This window comes from Pseudochaenichthys georgianus, chromosome 5 (assembly GCF_902827115.2).
Source record: "Pseudochaenichthys georgianus chromosome 5, fPseGeo1.2, whole genome shotgun sequence".
Lineage (NCBI taxonomy): Eukaryota > Metazoa > Chordata > Actinopteri > Perciformes > Channichthyidae > Pseudochaenichthys > Pseudochaenichthys georgianus.
In genome coordinates, this window is record NC_047507.1 from 35,104,644 (window position 1) to 35,122,305 (window position 17,662).

Here is a 17,662-nt window from a genome sequence, read left to right on the forward strand (position 1 = left end):
GAAATACTAAAGTACAGTAAAAGTACATAAACATTTAGTTACAGTAAGTAATTGAGTAAATACCATGGGGTTAATCTAAATGATGTGTGAATGGAGGCTGTTATTGAGCTGTTTAGTGTCAACTTTAACCAGAGTGTGGGAGAGAAGGAAATGAAACTTAAAGTGGCTGCTGACGTACGAACCAGGAAATGAAAGTATAAACATGCAGAGGGTCAGATAAAAATACACACAGCGAGGAGGACACACACTTCCCTGCAGAGACTCTGAGGATGAAGCTGCTTCACATGGCTGCGGCTCTGCTGTCTGCATGGGTCCTCACAGCTACTGCTGCAGGGCCTGAAACAGGTACACGCACGCACATACGCACACACGCACACACACGCACACAATTGTAATGCATGTCATTAACCTCCTGGTTACATGCATGTTGTATAATATATTCTTGCTCCATATGCCATCTTGGAGTTAATTTAAGAACATGTTGTCTGAACATCGCTGTGTAATTAACACAATTGCCAACAATGCTTATTTGCCTAAGCGCTTATGATTGGATTGTTTTGTACCTGACCTGTATGAAAGTTCCTTGCTCCATTCTTCGGAACAAGGAGTGCCCTTTTGTCAGTAGGAACAGTCTGACACACCTCTTGGCTTCAGTAAAATGATAAAGAATGACAATCATGTCCTCAAACAAGTACTTGCTAAACGTCGTAGTTTGTTACTTTAGCTCGAAGCCATCTGCAATATTGAACAACAAACTTTATTACAAATAAACAAGTTTCAACCATAACATTTGATGACTTGGGATGGGCTGCAGAATGACTTGGTTGAGATGACCCGTCATCACTGGGGGAAGAAGTACTCACATTTAAGTAAAAGTAATAATACCACAGTGTGGACATACTCAGATACGAGTAAAAGCCTGCAATCGAAATGTTGGCACCAAAATATATTTAAAGTACCAAAAGTACTGTTTATGTAGAGCCTATTTCAGAATAATATGTATTTTATCATTGGATTCTAATTATGAATCCATTAATTTTAACATTTTTATTTTGCAGCTAAGTTAAAACAATTAAATACTCAATAATATGTTATAATTCATAAGTCAATTACATTTTTGAAATAACAATATAAATGTGCAAACTAATCTTTTCAAATAAATGTACTTAGTAAAATGTTTTATATTTGCTTTTGGTGGATTAAAATACAAGAGGAAAGTGCAAGTACTTGAGTACAAAACTTAGTTACTTTGCATCACTGGCGGCCACCTTGTTTTTACCCTGATGCTTGTGCTACGATTAGATGGCTCAACTTGGTCGAAAAGTGTCTCCGAGAACAGAAGGTGTAACTTTATTCTGCTGAGCGGTTTTCTACCAAGTTGAGCCATCTAATATGTGCAGCAACCAGGAGATAATCAGCTCTTATTATAACTGTATAACTGTATACCAGTGTAGTATGCATGAGTAAGATGCAGATGTAATACTATGCTAACCACTTGTTTGTGTGGCTCATTTTCCTCTTGTTTTCTATAGGAGTTTCCGGAGTTAATTTAAATGGGAAGATGTTCACTTTGTCTAGTTCTGCAGGGGGAATATCCTTATACCCCCCCCAGTTGTATACCACTCCCTACCCAACTCGAAGATACCCCACCACGCCCTACTACACCACCACACGCCCCTACATCCCAGAGTCCACTGTCAGCCAGAAATACAGCCCCACCACCACCCGCCGCTACACCACCAAACCCACCTCCACCCGCCGCTACACCACCACCCACCGCTACACCACCAAACCCACCTCCACCCGCCGCTACACCACCACCCACCGCTACACCACCAAACCCACCACCAACCCACCCACCAAAACCACCACCACCCAATACCACACCACCACCCTCCCCCCGCCCACAGCACCCTACGCTAGAGGTGAGTATACATTCACAAACTACATGCCCATCAGAACCACTGTGTGCATCCCAAAATGTTTCTTCAAATGTATTTTTTTTTTTTATTTCTAGGGAATTTTCATTTTAATTGACTTTTTCTAAACATAAAACAGGTCACAGGAGAAAATACTGTTTTAGGTCATGTTAAAGAAAAATTAAGGTTGAACATATTTTTTCCAAAATCATATATGGAAATGTCTTTATGCCCTATATAGGTGGAATCTTCGCACTCTTCCTTAACAAAGCAATACATATATTTAAGGAACTATGATTTGGCGTTGAGAGCGGTAGTCTTTCTTTTCTTTTTTCTTTTGTTCCACTGATGGTAAACTACGGTTGCTGACAGGTGCAAGTGCGCTTCAGAGACGATGCAAATATAAAATACAAATGTGTCAAAACACATGCAAACGAAGAAACATCCACACCAACTGAAGGAAACATGCACAGCGTTTTAAAAAAGTGGAGCAGAAACGAAAAGCTAAAATAAAACGATGCAAATAAAAAATAAATGCTGCAAATAAAATAAAAAGTAATAAAAAAAACATTGCAATTAAAAAAATTAAATCACTGCAAAAGCTCAAAACACAATTTAAACCAGGGGACACATAACACTGATGCACATAGCTGGGACCAGGACGGATTATAACTGCCACTGGCAGTGTCCCCGTTCCCATGTTTGGAACTCCCTGCTGCGTTTTATTATCTGCATTCATTTGCACTTTAAAAAAAAAAAGTGCATTCTGTTTTAATCTGCAGCGTTTTGTATTTGCAGCGTTTCGTATATATATATTATACTTTAAGTAAATGCTGCGCAGGATTTCGTCAAGTTGGTGGACATTTGAAATAAATGTCTGCACTTTTAATAGTGTAATTATGATGTATATTATGATGTTCCTTATTTAATGAATGTGCAACAACAATCATCCTGTGACCAGATGTGTCCGTGTGTCTGCGATACCTGACGGACGCCCGAACGACACTCTTCACACTTCGTCAGTCCAGATACCCTCTGCGCTTCACAGTCGATTATGCTGATATGATGTATTATCTGGACATGGATCCGTATGGTGGGCAGACTTTGATCTTTCGACCCAACATAAAGTTTTGGCCAGGCATCAAATCAGAAGCCTGGAGCAGAGTCTGCCTCACCGTGGACAACATGAAGTATGTGGCCCAGGTGTTCAGCGGCTTAAACACCAGCATCAGGAAGCTGCTGCCTAGACGGGTGAGAATCTCACACACACTGAAGAGAATGTTCCCAGTTTTTCCTTTTTATAACTAGATAATCAGACTGTATTTGATTTGAACAAAAAAAAGAGAGAGCATTAACCACAATTAAAATATGTGATATCATGATTAATTAGATAATTATTGGCATGCAGTCTGACCATTTTCCAAAACTTAGCTCAGGCATCGACAAAGAGAAGGAGGCTCTGATTGCCCTCGGTATAAACAGGTGTAATGTGCACTTTAATAAATCGTATGGCAATATTTTTTCTGCAGCTATCATATTTTAAGCACCTCATTTATCCAGGGGAGATTATCTCCACTAACTCCGCCTCCTTTCCTTTATTTATATTATTTTATTTGTATATATTTTTTTTTTAAACAATATTTTCATACACAATGAATGAAAAGACAATATTAAACAATTATTCATATAAAGATGGAGACACGCCCTAAAAATTTAATTGGGTATCCCCGATATATAAAGGTATAAATATAAAATATATATATAAAATATATATAATAAAATATATAAATATAAAATATAATCAGTTTAATAAACCACAACTCACTGTGAAGATTCAGAAGCACATTTGAAATTCAATTTGCATCAGGTCCGTCTATAAAAGAGCTTTTTAAGAACTAGATAAAAACAATAACCATGGCACATTAACCTTTTACAAACTTTAAGAGGTGAACGAAGCCTGCAATATTTCTTGTAATTATATCTGAAAAAGGGTTTTAGCATTGTAATCATTGCCTCTAATATGATCTGTGTGTGTGTGTGTGTGTGTGTGTGTGTGTGTGTGTGTGTGTGTGTGTGTGTGTGTGTGTGTGTGTGTGTGTTCAGTGGGTGTCGTCAGGTGCGCCTGTGATGGATTTTTCAGAATTCAATGGTCAGTTGACCGATGTGCAGATGTGGGATTATACTATCAGCAAAGTAGATGTCATCAACTACATGACCCGCGGCGCTGTCTCTGGGTACGTGAGCTGATCTGAGGACTAATCTGTGTATTGTATATAGATGTGTGTGTGTGTGTATTCCAACATAAGATATTAAAGGACAAACCAAAAGTCATAAAGAAATAAAATAGTGAAATAAATATTGTAAGAGACATAAATAGAAAATGATTGATAAACTCAGAATCAGGTATTCATGCAGACCATGGTAGTTAAACACAGTATGTACATACATAAATATATTGTTAAGATAATTTTGATAAACATTTCAGACTTGTTTTAAATCCACAATTTGAAAATATATTCATGTTTTTTAGGCCCTACAGCGGCTCCCTCCTTACCTGGTCCTACATCAGTTACTCCACCAGCGGAAACACACTGTTGGAGGATGACGAGTGGCAGGCTCGACAGCCAATCAGCAGCAGCAGGGGGAGGAAAAAGCGAGTGAAAAATAGGTTTAATGAGGTGGAACACAACAGAGTACAGCTTTAATGAAACACACAGGGGCATGTGTGGGAAAGCCGTACTGTTGCATTTCATAATAAATCACTCACAAATCTAAATTAAGAGGCAAATAATCATAAATAAAATGATACTGATAACTGATTAAAGTCGTTGATTACCATACATGTACAAGACTAAATAATGGAATTAACAATTATTTTTTAGCTTTTACTAACATGTTTTACTTTTTACATCTGTATTTCTAATTATAGAACAATAAAGAGATGGCTTACACAATATTGGAATTGGTTGTACATTTAATATAACGCCTGACAGTGTTATAAAGGAAGAGTTTAACATGATGGGAATATGTTTATTTGTAATCCGCCTTCTGGTTATATTCCTCCACCACCCAGTCAAGTCACAGCTTACATCCATGTTTCTCCAAATCATATTCACTTTCTCATTTTCATCCTTAAGTCTAAATCGATGTTTGTGCCAAATTTGAAGAAATTCCGTCCAGTTGTTCCCGAGATATCTTGTTCACGAAATGAACAGAGACGTAGACCTACAACCCTAAAACCTTCTAACAAAACCGATGGTCTCTGTATAAGACAAGCGAGATAATGCTTTCAAATTTAAAGGGGACCTATCATGCAAAATGCGCTTTTGTACGTCTTTTATACATGAATATGTGTCCCTGGTGTGTCAGGGAACTCACCAAGCGTCAGAAAACACAACCCTCTCTCTTTTCCTCCATACCCAAATCTCTAAAAACGGGTCTGCAACGGATCTGATACAGACTGATACAGATATGAAATTGTTCTGACGTCAGAAACGGGGTGCTCCGCCTATATGGGCAACTCTCCACCAATCAGGGGAATGAGAGGTTGCGTGGCATGGTAACAGCATGGTAACAGCATGGTAACATGACGCTCGTGCCTCCCCCCCTCCTTCGTCAGCTGCAGCTCATTTGCCACAGAATCAGCCCTTGTGAAGACAGGGCTGGAATAGAGCAAATAGAGCGAAATGAGGCATGGCTAAAATGCATGATCCGTTTGGTATTTTGAAAAAAAAACTTCACAGACATGTTTTATATAGGTATGGCCCTACAATATATTATTTAAAGGAATGGTCCACTCATTAGATAATTAATCAAAACTTCAGTATTTAGTGAAACATTATGTTTAAACCATACCCTGAAGAAATCAGCGATATTCCCCGGTAAATAATGATTTTATAGCTCTTTTTTATCAAAACCTTTATATTCCGTCTGGCCGCCGCCATTTTTGCCAATTTCAGTAGTCACGTGATGGTCGTGACGTCATCCATGCGTTCACTTTGTCAACACACGGAAACATGGCTGAATATTTGAGTTCGGACTCGTCAGCAGAGGAAGAAGTTTTGATGTTTTATCAGTATGACAATACGACACCCTCTGTCCTTAGACCCTCACATCGTACAAGGAAAAACTTCCGAAGAAAACCCCCAGTTTAAAGGGAACATGGGAGAAACCTCAGGGAGAGCAACAGAGGAGGGATCCCTCTCCCAGGACGGACAGACGTGCAATAGATGCCGTGTGTAAATTGAAGAGATAATACATTTGCAACATAGGTAGTCCAGATGTTTGGAAATGCATGTGTGTATAATAGGAAGATGATATGAGATACTATATGTATGCATGTAGTACCACCCTTGCTAGCGATTCCCTCTCTAGTTTAGCATACTCAGCTTCGATGTCCCTCGCCATAGAATCACGATTTTATGGGGCCGGGAAAAACTGGGGGAAAATACACACTAGTCGGTACTACGCTATATGGAAAGGCCACCAAAAACTGTCCTGGCTTGGACGCTAAAGGACGTTAAAACGGGACTAGCCGCTGCAATGGAAATGCGCTATAACATACCTTATTCTTACTCCGAGCACTACTTCTGCTCCTCCGTCCCTTCACACTTGCAGAGGGCGATTTCTCAACTGGCCGAACTGGTGTCCTGGTCGGTGATGACACCAGAAAAACCGATGGTACTGCATCTCCATTAAGTAATGGTTGTTCCATAAATCCCATGTTATGTTTGATCATACTCTCAGAGTAGTCGTCCGGAAATTTGAAATGTTCGCTGCATACATGAGCCTGTGAATCTTTCGGTTCGGGCCGGCCACATTTCGCTAGCCACTGCCTCTGAATGTACTTCTTACGCTTACCTTTTGGCAACAGATGGAACCGAGCATTCCGTGGATTGTTCCTATCAGAATTGTGGCAATATTTCGCGATACAGTGAGGCATAGTTGAAGAGAGAAACTACAGTAAATAACATGGAGATCAACGTGTCCTCGAAAACCAAACGCATGGTTTACGTCACGTCCGGAAAATGGCGGCGCCCACAGTGTTGATGTTATTTCGGTATATAATCAGTTTAAAATCACTGATAATGTCATCGGATTAAAAAAAAAAAAAGAAAGACTGGTCTGTTTTATCGGATGGTAATTATTTAAAAATGAGTGTCATGAGCATACCATTCCTTTAAATATAGCATAATAGGTCCACTTTAAACTAGAAAATAATAATTATAAAATAAAATCGATGACCAGAACCTGAAAGAATACTCTTGGGAAAATGTGATTTGAAAACTACAATAAATAGGGCTACACAAAGTGGAGAAATGTGTGCTATTAATGTTCACCAAGCTATAGAAACAGCTTAGCTAACTGAGCTAACGTTAGCAGTGCAAACAACGGGCCTAAATATTACAATTTGAACTCTAATAATCGAGATTCTTGAAGTCAATTTGCTCGTTACATGTTTTTCACTTTATAAAACCTGTTATTTCAACAGACAAAAAGCTACTGTGGCTACTAGCAGCCATCTAAATATTAAAATATAAACTGTTATCCTTTGGATCCTTGGAGTTTTTTTTTATTTATTTGTAACATGTTATTCATTTTAAAAAGAAAGCTACTGTTGCTACTAGCTTGGAAGCTAAATAGTTTCCTTAGCTTTCCACATTTCAAGGACCTAGCTTACTTTCACTAGTAAAAGCCTACACTAGCTAACATTATATATAGCCCAAAATACAACTACAATAGTTCATGAGAACTCTTTAAAAAGATCGCGTTCACACCGGATTAGGCAAATGAAGCTGCTGACGTCACTTATTCTGTTTTGGGTTTACTGGCAGGCCGCAAACAATTTCACAGTGTATACATCCACCCGAAGTCCCCGGCCGGAAGTCCCCGCAGTTGGGGACTGGCTTCAGTTGAAGCTGCTGGGAGTCCCAGCGAGTAAATCGCCAGAACGCCGACACTTCCTCATCTCCACTGCTCCCATGTTTTCTTTTGTGTTGCCATAAATTAGTCTCTCTCCATTTGTGCGCTGGGCTAATGCTAATAATGCTAATGTGAGGATAATAAAATGGCGGCTTCACAAAAACTTTTTGGGAGTTTTATGGGGCGTGGTTTGCATTCCGCCCAGCCAATCAGACATAGGAACCTTTTTCTCCCACGAAAACAGAAAAGGGGGTAAAAAGGTTCTCATGAACTAATTTAGTTCAGAGGGCTTTTTGGTAGGGTGACCAGATGTCCCGCTTTGCGCAGGACTGCACAGCATTTTCCCGACTTTTGGTGCGTTCCGCAAATTGAGACGATGTCCCGCATATTTCATTTTGATTGGCCAAAACGCTTTTCTTTAAAATCAGATTCATCCAATGGCTGTTGAGAAAGCAGGGAAGGCTATCATCAGGGGCTGTGTATGCTGTCAATCAATCTGTAACACACGGCGGGTGCTGGTCAAGTGTTAACCAATGAGAGTAACTCACTCACACACCCCCCCCCTACCCCGCCAAACAACAACAACGAACGCAGGCGAGGCAGCAGGTTATGGAAAATGGAGGAAACTGAAACTACAGCTAAGAAGAAAAGAAGATGCACATACAACAAAGACTGGGAAGACACTTACCCGTGGGTGAAGCCAGTGCAGGGCGACTCTCAGAGAGTTTTGCAATCTTTGCAAGAGTAATTTTTAAATTGCACATGGCGGTGAATACGACGTCAAAAGACACAGAGAATGCGATTCTCACAAGAAACGTGTCCCTCAAAAAGAGACATCCCACTCTATGGAGACATTCCTACTCAAACCAAAAAGTGATGGCCACTCAGACTAGGTAACAGCAGCAGAAATAACCAGTGTTTACCACGCAGTGCAACACTCCCATTCATACCGGTCAAATGACTGGTAACAAGCTAGCGCCGACCATTTTTCCAGACTCTGAGATAGTAAAGAAAATGTCATGTGGTCGTACACAAGCAGCGTCCATAATAACAGATGTGCTTGCCCCTGCGGAGAGTTGTTTGACAGAGTCAAAGACACCAGTGGTTCTAGGTGACAAAATAGCCCACACACTGTGTGGGGGCCCACCTTCTGTTGCTGTGATGGACAAAACTGAAAGCTATTTTATTTGATGTATCATTATGTTTCTGTTCCCTCCTGGCCAGTGTTGGTTTTATTTTATCTATTAATTTATGTTGTGCCTACTTGTACAGGTAATACACTAGTTGAATTAAGAAGATGCATTTCTAAACACTGGAAGTAATAATGCCTGCTGCCTTGGTTAGCCTTAGTTTACTTTTCTTTATTAAAAAACTGCATTTTGACTTCACTTTCTGCTCAGTTGTTATATATTTGTTACGTTTTTTTTCCGGGGGTTGGGGGGTGCTGTTGAGAGGGTGTCCCACATTGTCCCACACAACCATACTCCTTGTCCCACATTTGGTTTGTTGGGATCTGGTCACCCTACTTTTTGGGTGTGAACGCAAATATATCTGAGTTAGTTCTGACGAACTCTTTAGTTCGCATGAACTAAGTTCAGATCGCGTTCACACCGGAATAAGTCCCTGGGGGTGGATTAGGCAAATGAAGCCGTTGACGTCACTTCTTCTTCTTTAGGTTTACTGGCAGGCGGCAAACAACTTCACGGAGTAAAGTAAATCGGTCTTCCGAGTAAATCAGCCTTCCGAGTAAATCGCCAGAACGCCGACACCTCCTCATCTCCACCGCTCCCATGTTTTATTTTGTGTTGCCATAAATTAGTCTCTCTTCGTTTGTGCGCTGGCCTAACATTTTTCTCCCACGAAAGTCGCTGCTCTCTAGAAGGGACGGAAAAGGGGGTAACAAGTTTCTCATGAACCAATTTTAGTTCCGGATTTTTTTGGTGTGAACACGACATTTCGGAACTATATCGGAACAGTACTGCGGTGTGAATGCGCCTTATGTCATATTCAAGTTATTAGAAGTTGTGTTGTGCAAAGCTAGCTAGATGAAACTTCCAAAGTGTAAAAAAATGCCAGTATTTGATTGTTTTAAATTGTAATACTTTATAAAGCAATCAAGCAAACAAACAACGTCCTGAAATATACTCGGTAGTAAGTATATTTGAACAGGTTCAAGTTACAATAAAGTAAACAAAAGACTGATACATATTTTAATATGCTTACAAAACAAAGCAAGCTGTAGGCCATCATGTGAAAACAAGAGCAATTTCATACATTTCCATGTAACACTATTAATACTTTTATTAAAAGCGTGGTCCTTCAGGTCCTTAGTGGTTAAGTAGTAGGGCTTCAATAAAAACAAAAACAGTGACGTTTCAGTCAAATGTGTAGCTTTGCACACGATGGGCTCTTATTTAGTTTACGCTGACATTATGAATTTGTAGTGTCTTATTTAATGTAACAATCTAAATAATTTGATAGAAGTCATACCATGGAATTAAAAAAAAATGGTATTGCTGTTAAATAGAAAAGTTCAAGACTGAAATAAAACAACTGTGCTTTAGTAATTAGTAGTTTTACTTTCAATATGGTAACATGTTGTAGTAATACTTCATTTAGGTAAATGGTCTGAGGATTCTTCCACCTGTTTTTCGGGACAAAGTCGTCAGATCACGTACAAATCAAATAATAGGTGTTTTTGCTCTCATCTCGTATTTTAACCTCAAACCTACTGTATCAGTTATTGTAAATCATAATCACCATTTTGCTTAATTTTCTGATATTTTTCTGGGATTAAAATCTCAATATTTTAGGCTCAGCCGAAATCTTATAACTAGAAAATACTACAAATTCAGAATGGCAAGGTGTCTCAAAATCGTTTTTATCAGCCTAAGAAAGGTGAATTACAATTGAATGGAGCATCGCAATTTATAATCTGTTGTAATAGCAAAATAATTATTGTACATACATCTGGGCCACCATTTCACTTTACACCATCATGTACAAAACTCTGAATTATCTACAATTAGTAATGTGGAATATGAGATTAGCCCTCCATAAAATAAAAGTTTTCTTTACAAATATAAAACGCACATGGCTACCCAGATGCCACAGGTTTTTTCAACCATCACATCCTTTAGTTATTTTTCTTAGCAATTATCTGCAAGACAGCATTTACTGTATACAACATGTTTTGCATGAAGGCTTAAAGGAAAAAAACACAAGAGGTCCATTTAACATTTTTGAAACAAGTGGTATTTTGAAATGCACACACACACTTACTGTAATTGCAGTCATGTGGGACCACTAATTACAGTTTTATAAAATGCTTATAGGTCATCACACTCTGAAAATACAAATAACCGTATTCAGTTAAATGTCCTGTTATTGCTCTCATTATAGATACCTTTTGTTAATGTTTTACATTGTTAGGTGCCCAGGAATGTCCTTGACGTGTACAATTTAGCCAGCTGCAAGATCTTATTCACTTATTCTAATAAATGGCCAGTAACATTAACCTATGTCATTGTTCAACTATAGTTCTGTAAACATGATTGAATTGATTTTTTCCTGAAACCACTGAATCCAAAAATGTAGTCTGAAGTGTTTCTATGTCAATGGAATATAATAAGTAGTTATTCATTCAAACATGCAGCTGTAAAAGACCCAGCAGTGCTTATTATTCCTATATTAGACAATCATTTGTTGGGGTACTTTCTCTTTCTAGGTTTGAAGTTTAAACAATGCATCTGAGCAGTTACTTGTTTTATCCACAAAATAAACAACACACTTCAGCCATAGTTTTTGTCTGAAGGCAACACAGACGACCCTGAGCAAGATGCCTGATCAGAAGCGTTTCTTCAGCAAGTCAATTCATTTCGTAAAAACAATCATTGAGCCTTGAGCTGAAGCTAAATAAGCTCATGACATCTTTACAGGAACTCGAGTGAGATTCGTTCATCAAGTATGTGTTGCTCTCACTCCTGCAGTAAGGCACCAGCATCCTTTTGGCCCAAATCATAACGCTCAGTTTTAACACTGCTAGCTGTAGTGTTTGTTGAATGCACACAAGAATCCATAATGGTTACTAAACTCAGAAATATGTCACGGTTTCTTTTTTTACCCTGCTTTCTTTGTCGTTGTGTATTCCCCCAACTTCCAGAATGTTTCCTTACTGGAAAGTTTAGGAGATGGAGGATGACTGACACTCTGAATAATGTATGGAAATAAATAATGCTTCATTTATGATGACAGAATTATTTAGTTTTGGTTATTTAAAAATAAAAATAAAGCCTGCAATGTGCTCCAGAAATTGAGAATTTTGTATGCGTTCTTTACTTTTTCTCCAACTTGACTGGAATTCCCTCTTCACAAACACATTTCTTAATATTTACAACTTCTGAGTTTTCAATTTAAAATCCCAAATTCGGGACTTAACATCTCATAATTCAAAAATATTAAACATAGCGTCTTACATTTAGTATATTTAACGGTCTTGTAATTTTATCTCAAACATTTCATAAGCTTCTTTGCAAACTGGGATTTTATAGTTATACAGTCGGGCGAAATACTTTCTTTTGTTTCTGTAAAGACTAAAAGTTTGGATTCAGTTTTCCAAAAAATACACATCTAACGGCAATGACCCACGGCAAGATTTCTGAACACCTCAGGACAATTTGAAATGTTTCCCTCAGACAGTTCTGATAAGATCATGTGACAGGTATACATGGATGTGATTGGCTGCTGACAACCCAAAACAATAATCGTTATACCGCATGGATATGTGGTTATTACAGGGTCGCTGGTGCTTAATGCTCTGTGTGTGTTGTAATAAAGCACTGCTTGGCTCAGCTCAGTTTGTGTGTGTGTGTGTGTGTGTGTGTGTGTGTGTGTGTGTGTGTGTGTAGTGTGTGTGTCGTGTGTGTGTGTGTGTGTGTGTGTGTGTGTGTGTGTGTGTGTGTGTGTGTGTGTGTGTGTGTGTGTGTGTGTGTGTGTGTGTGTGTGTGTGTGTGTGTGTGTGTGTGTGTGTGTGTGTGTGTGTGTGAAGGGCACACTGCACCAGGGAGCGATGAAGTGCTCTTCTTTAAAAAAACATTTTGGTTATATATAAATGGTTGAAAAGAGTCAATTCCACTGGACTGCAGCAGTCTATTGTCAAATTTAAAAAAGTAAAAACCTCAAGAGGTAAAAATGCTGAGGGTCAAAGGTCAGCTGGGTTCGTCTTCCTGCTCCTACCTTAAAATCATTCTGCACACAGAAGAGGCTGTGGTATTACGCTGCAAGAGCAAATTTGTGACAAATCAAGCGCTCCTGTTCTTTACTTAAAGTCACCAGGACGATACACTTTTTGAATTGCTTGTTTCCCCTCCGGAAAGGAGGAGTTTATATGGCGCTCCTCTGCCTCCACCTGCTGGTCATTTCAACTGCCCCACGATCACCAAGACGTGAGGGATGGGTTCAGTCTGAATCCCACTGAGCCGCCGTGGGAGAAAACTGAGAGAAACATTTGTAAATATGTATATTTCAGGAAACAAAAACTTGCTGTGTGCTTTCAATGCAAGACCAGATGATCCTCACACTGGGCCCGGTCAGAGTAGCCTGGGGGGCCCTTCACCAATCCTGGGAGCTAATTGGGAAGAGACCCACTACCCCTCAAACTTTAAAACAAGCTCATACTGGGGTTATAGTTGCAGAGCACTGAGAAAGGGTCAGGGTGTGGAGGGCTTGTGGAGGATGCCCTGCAGGTCCTCTGGGAGGGCCAGGATGACGGCATCAATGTGGGCCCTCAGCTTGGCCACGGTCCCCGGACGCACGGGGAGCTGCTCCCTCTCCGCCTGAGTCTGCAGCAGAGAACAGTTCATTCTATTAGTACAAGTCATTTGAAATCCAGTGACACATTTATATGGCGGCAAATCTCTGTCATAAATCGCGAGGGCATGTGAGATCCACGCGAGCACAAGTCAAGTAGCCGCGGACGTATAATATTTTCGCGAGCACTAAAACGGCACTCGCGCCAGAGCGATATTGAAGCCTGCAGGGGCAGAAACATGCCTTGAGCATGTGCAGCGTCTACATGAGCTCTCCTTGGTCTCCTGCGCTCTCGGGAGCAATTCCTGCTCTTCTGCTCGTGAAACTCTGGCCTGCTCTCACTCGCGGAGACATCTTAGGAAGTGGGCGTGTCCCAGTAACGCCAAATCTAATTGGTTACACCCCTCCTCTTTTATGATTGGCCGTTGTCTGGATTTAAACCAAGAAGTACTGTTTGTCCCTCTCCAACGTGATGAAATATGGCTGTGGAAAGGTCTCCCGTAAGTTACTTTACTAATGATTGTTTGAATTAAAGGCATGCTTCTGTATTCTGTGGTTATTCCACAAGAGCAGTTCTTACTTATAAATGGATTGAGTTTTTTTAGATAATACATTTTTTATACATATTTTTCAAAAGTATTCAAACTATTTTATTATAAAGATAAGAAACAATTACCTTTTCGGTCTTGACATATGATAATATAAAATGTAGCTTTCAAAAACTGAATTTGGAATTAATAATTTGATTACTTTAGCAAAATATTTTATTCACAAATGTCGCTTTTTCAAAATGTCCCCAGTTTTTATTGCCTTTCTCAAAGAACAGGGGGTCCGCGGGGTCTTAAAAAGTATTAAAAGCTGATAAATCAATTTAGAGAAAATTAATGAAGGCTATTAAAAAGTATTAAACGGCGTTTTCCAAGGTATTACATTTTGTAGCTTGTTTTCTATAAGTATATAAATGGTCCAGAGAGGTTGTGTTCTACAGTGTGCCTGATTGTAATCATGGCGTAGGTGTGTAGTGTGATTCTGTAGTTTATTGATGGCATCCCATTGGGTGTGACGTCATCTGAACCGGACATCGCACGCTCACTGCTTGGTAGCGCAAAGGTCCGTTTACGCCGGTTGTTAAACAACATCGTTATGGGGAAATGCAAGTCTGCGTCCAAATGGTTGGAAGATAAGGAGGAAGGACACTCAATACTGTATATAGTCAATGTGAGGTCAAGTGTGTCGCCAAGGTAACCGGTTAAAACTCCAAGTGGCGTTGAGGTCTTAAAATGTATGGAAAGGGTCTTAAAAGGTACTATACAAAAAAAGTATAAAATGATGCAAATGTAAAAAAGCCCAAGAATCTTTGCAAGTTTCTTGGCACTTTAATTTCTGAATGACCTCTTTTTTTTCTGTTCAAAGAACTGCTCTTGTGGAATAACCACAGAATACAGAAGCATGCCTTTAATTCAAACAATCATTAGTAAAGTAACTTACGGGAGACGTTTCCACAGCCATATTTCATCACGTTGGAGAGGGACAAACAGTACTTCTTGGTTTAAATCCAGACAACGGCCAATCATAAAAGAGGAGGGGTGTAACCAATTAGATTTGGCGTGACTGGGACACGGTACGCCCACTTCCTAACATGTCTCCGCGAGTGAGAGCAGGCCAGAGTTTCACGAGCAGAAGAGCAGGAATTGCTCGCGAGAGCGCAGGAGACCAAGGAGAGCTCATGTAGACGCTGCACATGCTCAAGGCATGTTTCTGCCCTGCAGGCTTCAATATCGCTCTGGCGCGAGTGCCGTTTTAGTGCTCGCGAAAATAATATGCGGCTGCTTGACTTGTGCTCGCGTGGATCTCACATGCCCTCGCGTTTTATGACAGAGCTTTGCCGCCATACATTGATAAGAGCTTTGGTTGAGTTTTGAACTGACCAGTTTATCTTTCAGCTTCAGAACCAGATCTACCGTCTCTACCTCCGAGTGCATCTGGACTCTCTGCTGCAGATCCTAGAACAGAGGATGAGATATTTCAGAGACTAATTGAATGAAAAAGAGATTAAAGCAGGATAAGTGATTCTTTCAGTGTTTTCTCTTCCGAGGATCACATTTGAAATCTTACTTTGATTGATTTACAATCGAGACAAAATGTTACCGACTGTACTCGATCTCCAAACTCCCTCCCTCCCTCCCTCCTCACCTCCTCACACAGCGCCTCCAGGTGCAGAGCCTCCAGTTTCTGGGTCATCTCTCTCCTCCTGTTGCGGAACCAGCCGTCAAAGTTGGGAGACTTGAGGAAATTCCTTCAGACGCAGAGGGAAAGGACGATGAGGCCACCAGATGCTCAGGGCGGCGATGTGCTTCTCTGCTAGCACTTTGTAATACTCCTCTCTATCCGTTCATTTAAAGACTGCTTTTTTAAAACCTAGGTTTCAATATTAGCAAGTTTTCCTTCTGACCTACATTTGTATTCAAATATACTGCACATATTTCTATTCACAGAAATACATCATATTCTTATAGTATTTTATTTGTTGTGTATTTATAGTAAACATTTTGGAAAGTTATTACGATAGTTTTGCTCTCATTGCTCTTCTGTTACAGTTTAAATCATTTGACTGTGTATATGTAAACCTGAGTGTGATGAACTTTAAAACAATACATGATAAAAAAAGAGCTGTCTTTAATTGAAGGCTTTGTACGCGTGCACACCTGTAGAGTCCTATCCAGTCTCCTTTCAGCCTGGAAGTGAGCTGAGGTCCAGCTTTCTCCAGCGTCTTCATGAAGTCCTGCGAGATGAACGCTCTCAGTTGAGGAGGACTCTTCCAGGGACTGATGGACTTCTGGAGCGGCATCAGACTCGCCACGTACCGCTCCTGAAACGCACAAATACACACCGTTAAATCAGCACTATTTTCACAGGAAATTATGTGTCCATGGTATTGTGGTGCATAACAATACTCATGGTAATGGAGAGTAAAATAATCAGGTACTGCAAAAGTAAAAAATCATATAAAAAAAACTAATACTGTCAAAATTATCGCGTTAACGGCGGCAATACATTTTTTGAAGTAATTGCATTAAAATATTTAACGCATTTAACGCATGTGCAGAATGGCCCGCCCCATACGTGCCACCAGTGGCAGCGCCAGGGTATGGCTGGGGTAGGCTACACCCATACCAAGAAATGGCTTAGCCCCACCATGAACAATGATGTTAAAGTAAGCAAAATAAAGTCTGCCAACTCGCGCCGAGTAAATTGCACAGACAGCAGTTAGTAAGATTGATTTCAGTAGCCACGGTTTTGAAAACTTTTGTCACGTAGTGATCGTCTTCTCAATAGAACATCTTTGATAACGGCGTGGTGTTGTTGCAGGAAGTCCCGACGGAGAATACTTTTGCTGTAGTACAGGTAACACATAACTGGTGCAGGATATGTGCGTAATCTGAAATGCGTACCGTCACTTGTGTCACAAAGCGCATTTGCGTACCGACGTATTTGTGAAGCTTTTCCAGAAGGCGGTTAGATCACCGGACAACAGAGTCGGTCTCCGTGTGCACAGACAGGGCTGCTGTTAACGTCGGTCTGGAGAACGGACTTGTGCCAAAACTACGCCAACCGGCTGCGGAGGGAGACTCCCCCCATCACTGGAGAACTGCGCTAAAACAGCTGATCACAACGTTCACACTCTGTGGTCACGGAGTACTCCACTAGCCCCCCCCCTCTGTCGACTTTCCTGAAGTACTCCCCCGTTAATAGAAATCAACATGTAATGAATTAAGACCCCATGGTTTGATGATTGATAGGTGTGTGGGTCGTCTTTCATTTTGACATGCAGAAAAATGTTATAATAAACATAGATACTGTATGTTAAATGGATATATCCGCCTTCTTTCATTTATCTTTCCATTCCCACAACAATATACATAAAGAAATGGCATATTTTGGACATAGTTTGAATGGTGATTAATCATGATTAATTAATTTTTAAGCTGTGATTAATCTGATTAAAAATTGTA

The 17,662-nt window shown here is 40.0% G+C and overlaps 2 protein-coding genes across 2 annotated transcripts in view; one reads left to right on the top strand and one right to left on the bottom strand.

Annotated features, from left to right (window-relative positions):
• The first annotated feature begins 212 nt into the window (after positions 1-212).
• LOC117446380 (uncharacterized) lies at positions 213-4,875 on the top strand. The gene is made up of 5 exons (XM_034082542.2): positions 213-345; positions 1,533-1,925; positions 2,881-3,170; positions 4,023-4,153; positions 4,450-4,875. The coding sequence occupies exons 1-5, from the start codon at positions 270-272 to the stop codon at positions 4,622-4,624; spliced, it is 1,065 nt and encodes a 354-aa protein (XP_033938433.1). The 5' UTR covers positions 213-269; the 3' UTR covers positions 4,625-4,875.
• A 7,951-nt stretch (positions 4,876-12,826) lies between these two features.
• The window catches only part of dennd6aa (DENN/MADD domain containing 6Aa), a 30,979-nt gene continuing 26,143 nt past the window's right edge, over positions 12,827-17,662 (bottom strand). The window contains exons 16-19 of the mRNA XM_034084144.2: positions 16,355-16,518; positions 15,843-15,945; positions 15,578-15,652; positions 12,827-13,681 (exon numbers count right to left, since the gene is read on the bottom strand). Of these exons, the coding sequence (XP_033940035.1) occupies positions 13,550-13,681; positions 15,578-15,652; positions 15,843-15,945; positions 16,355-16,518 (474 nt within the window). The 3' untranslated portion in view covers positions 12,827-13,549. The remainder of the gene's footprint in view (positions 13,682-15,577; positions 15,653-15,842; positions 15,946-16,354; positions 16,519-17,662) is intronic.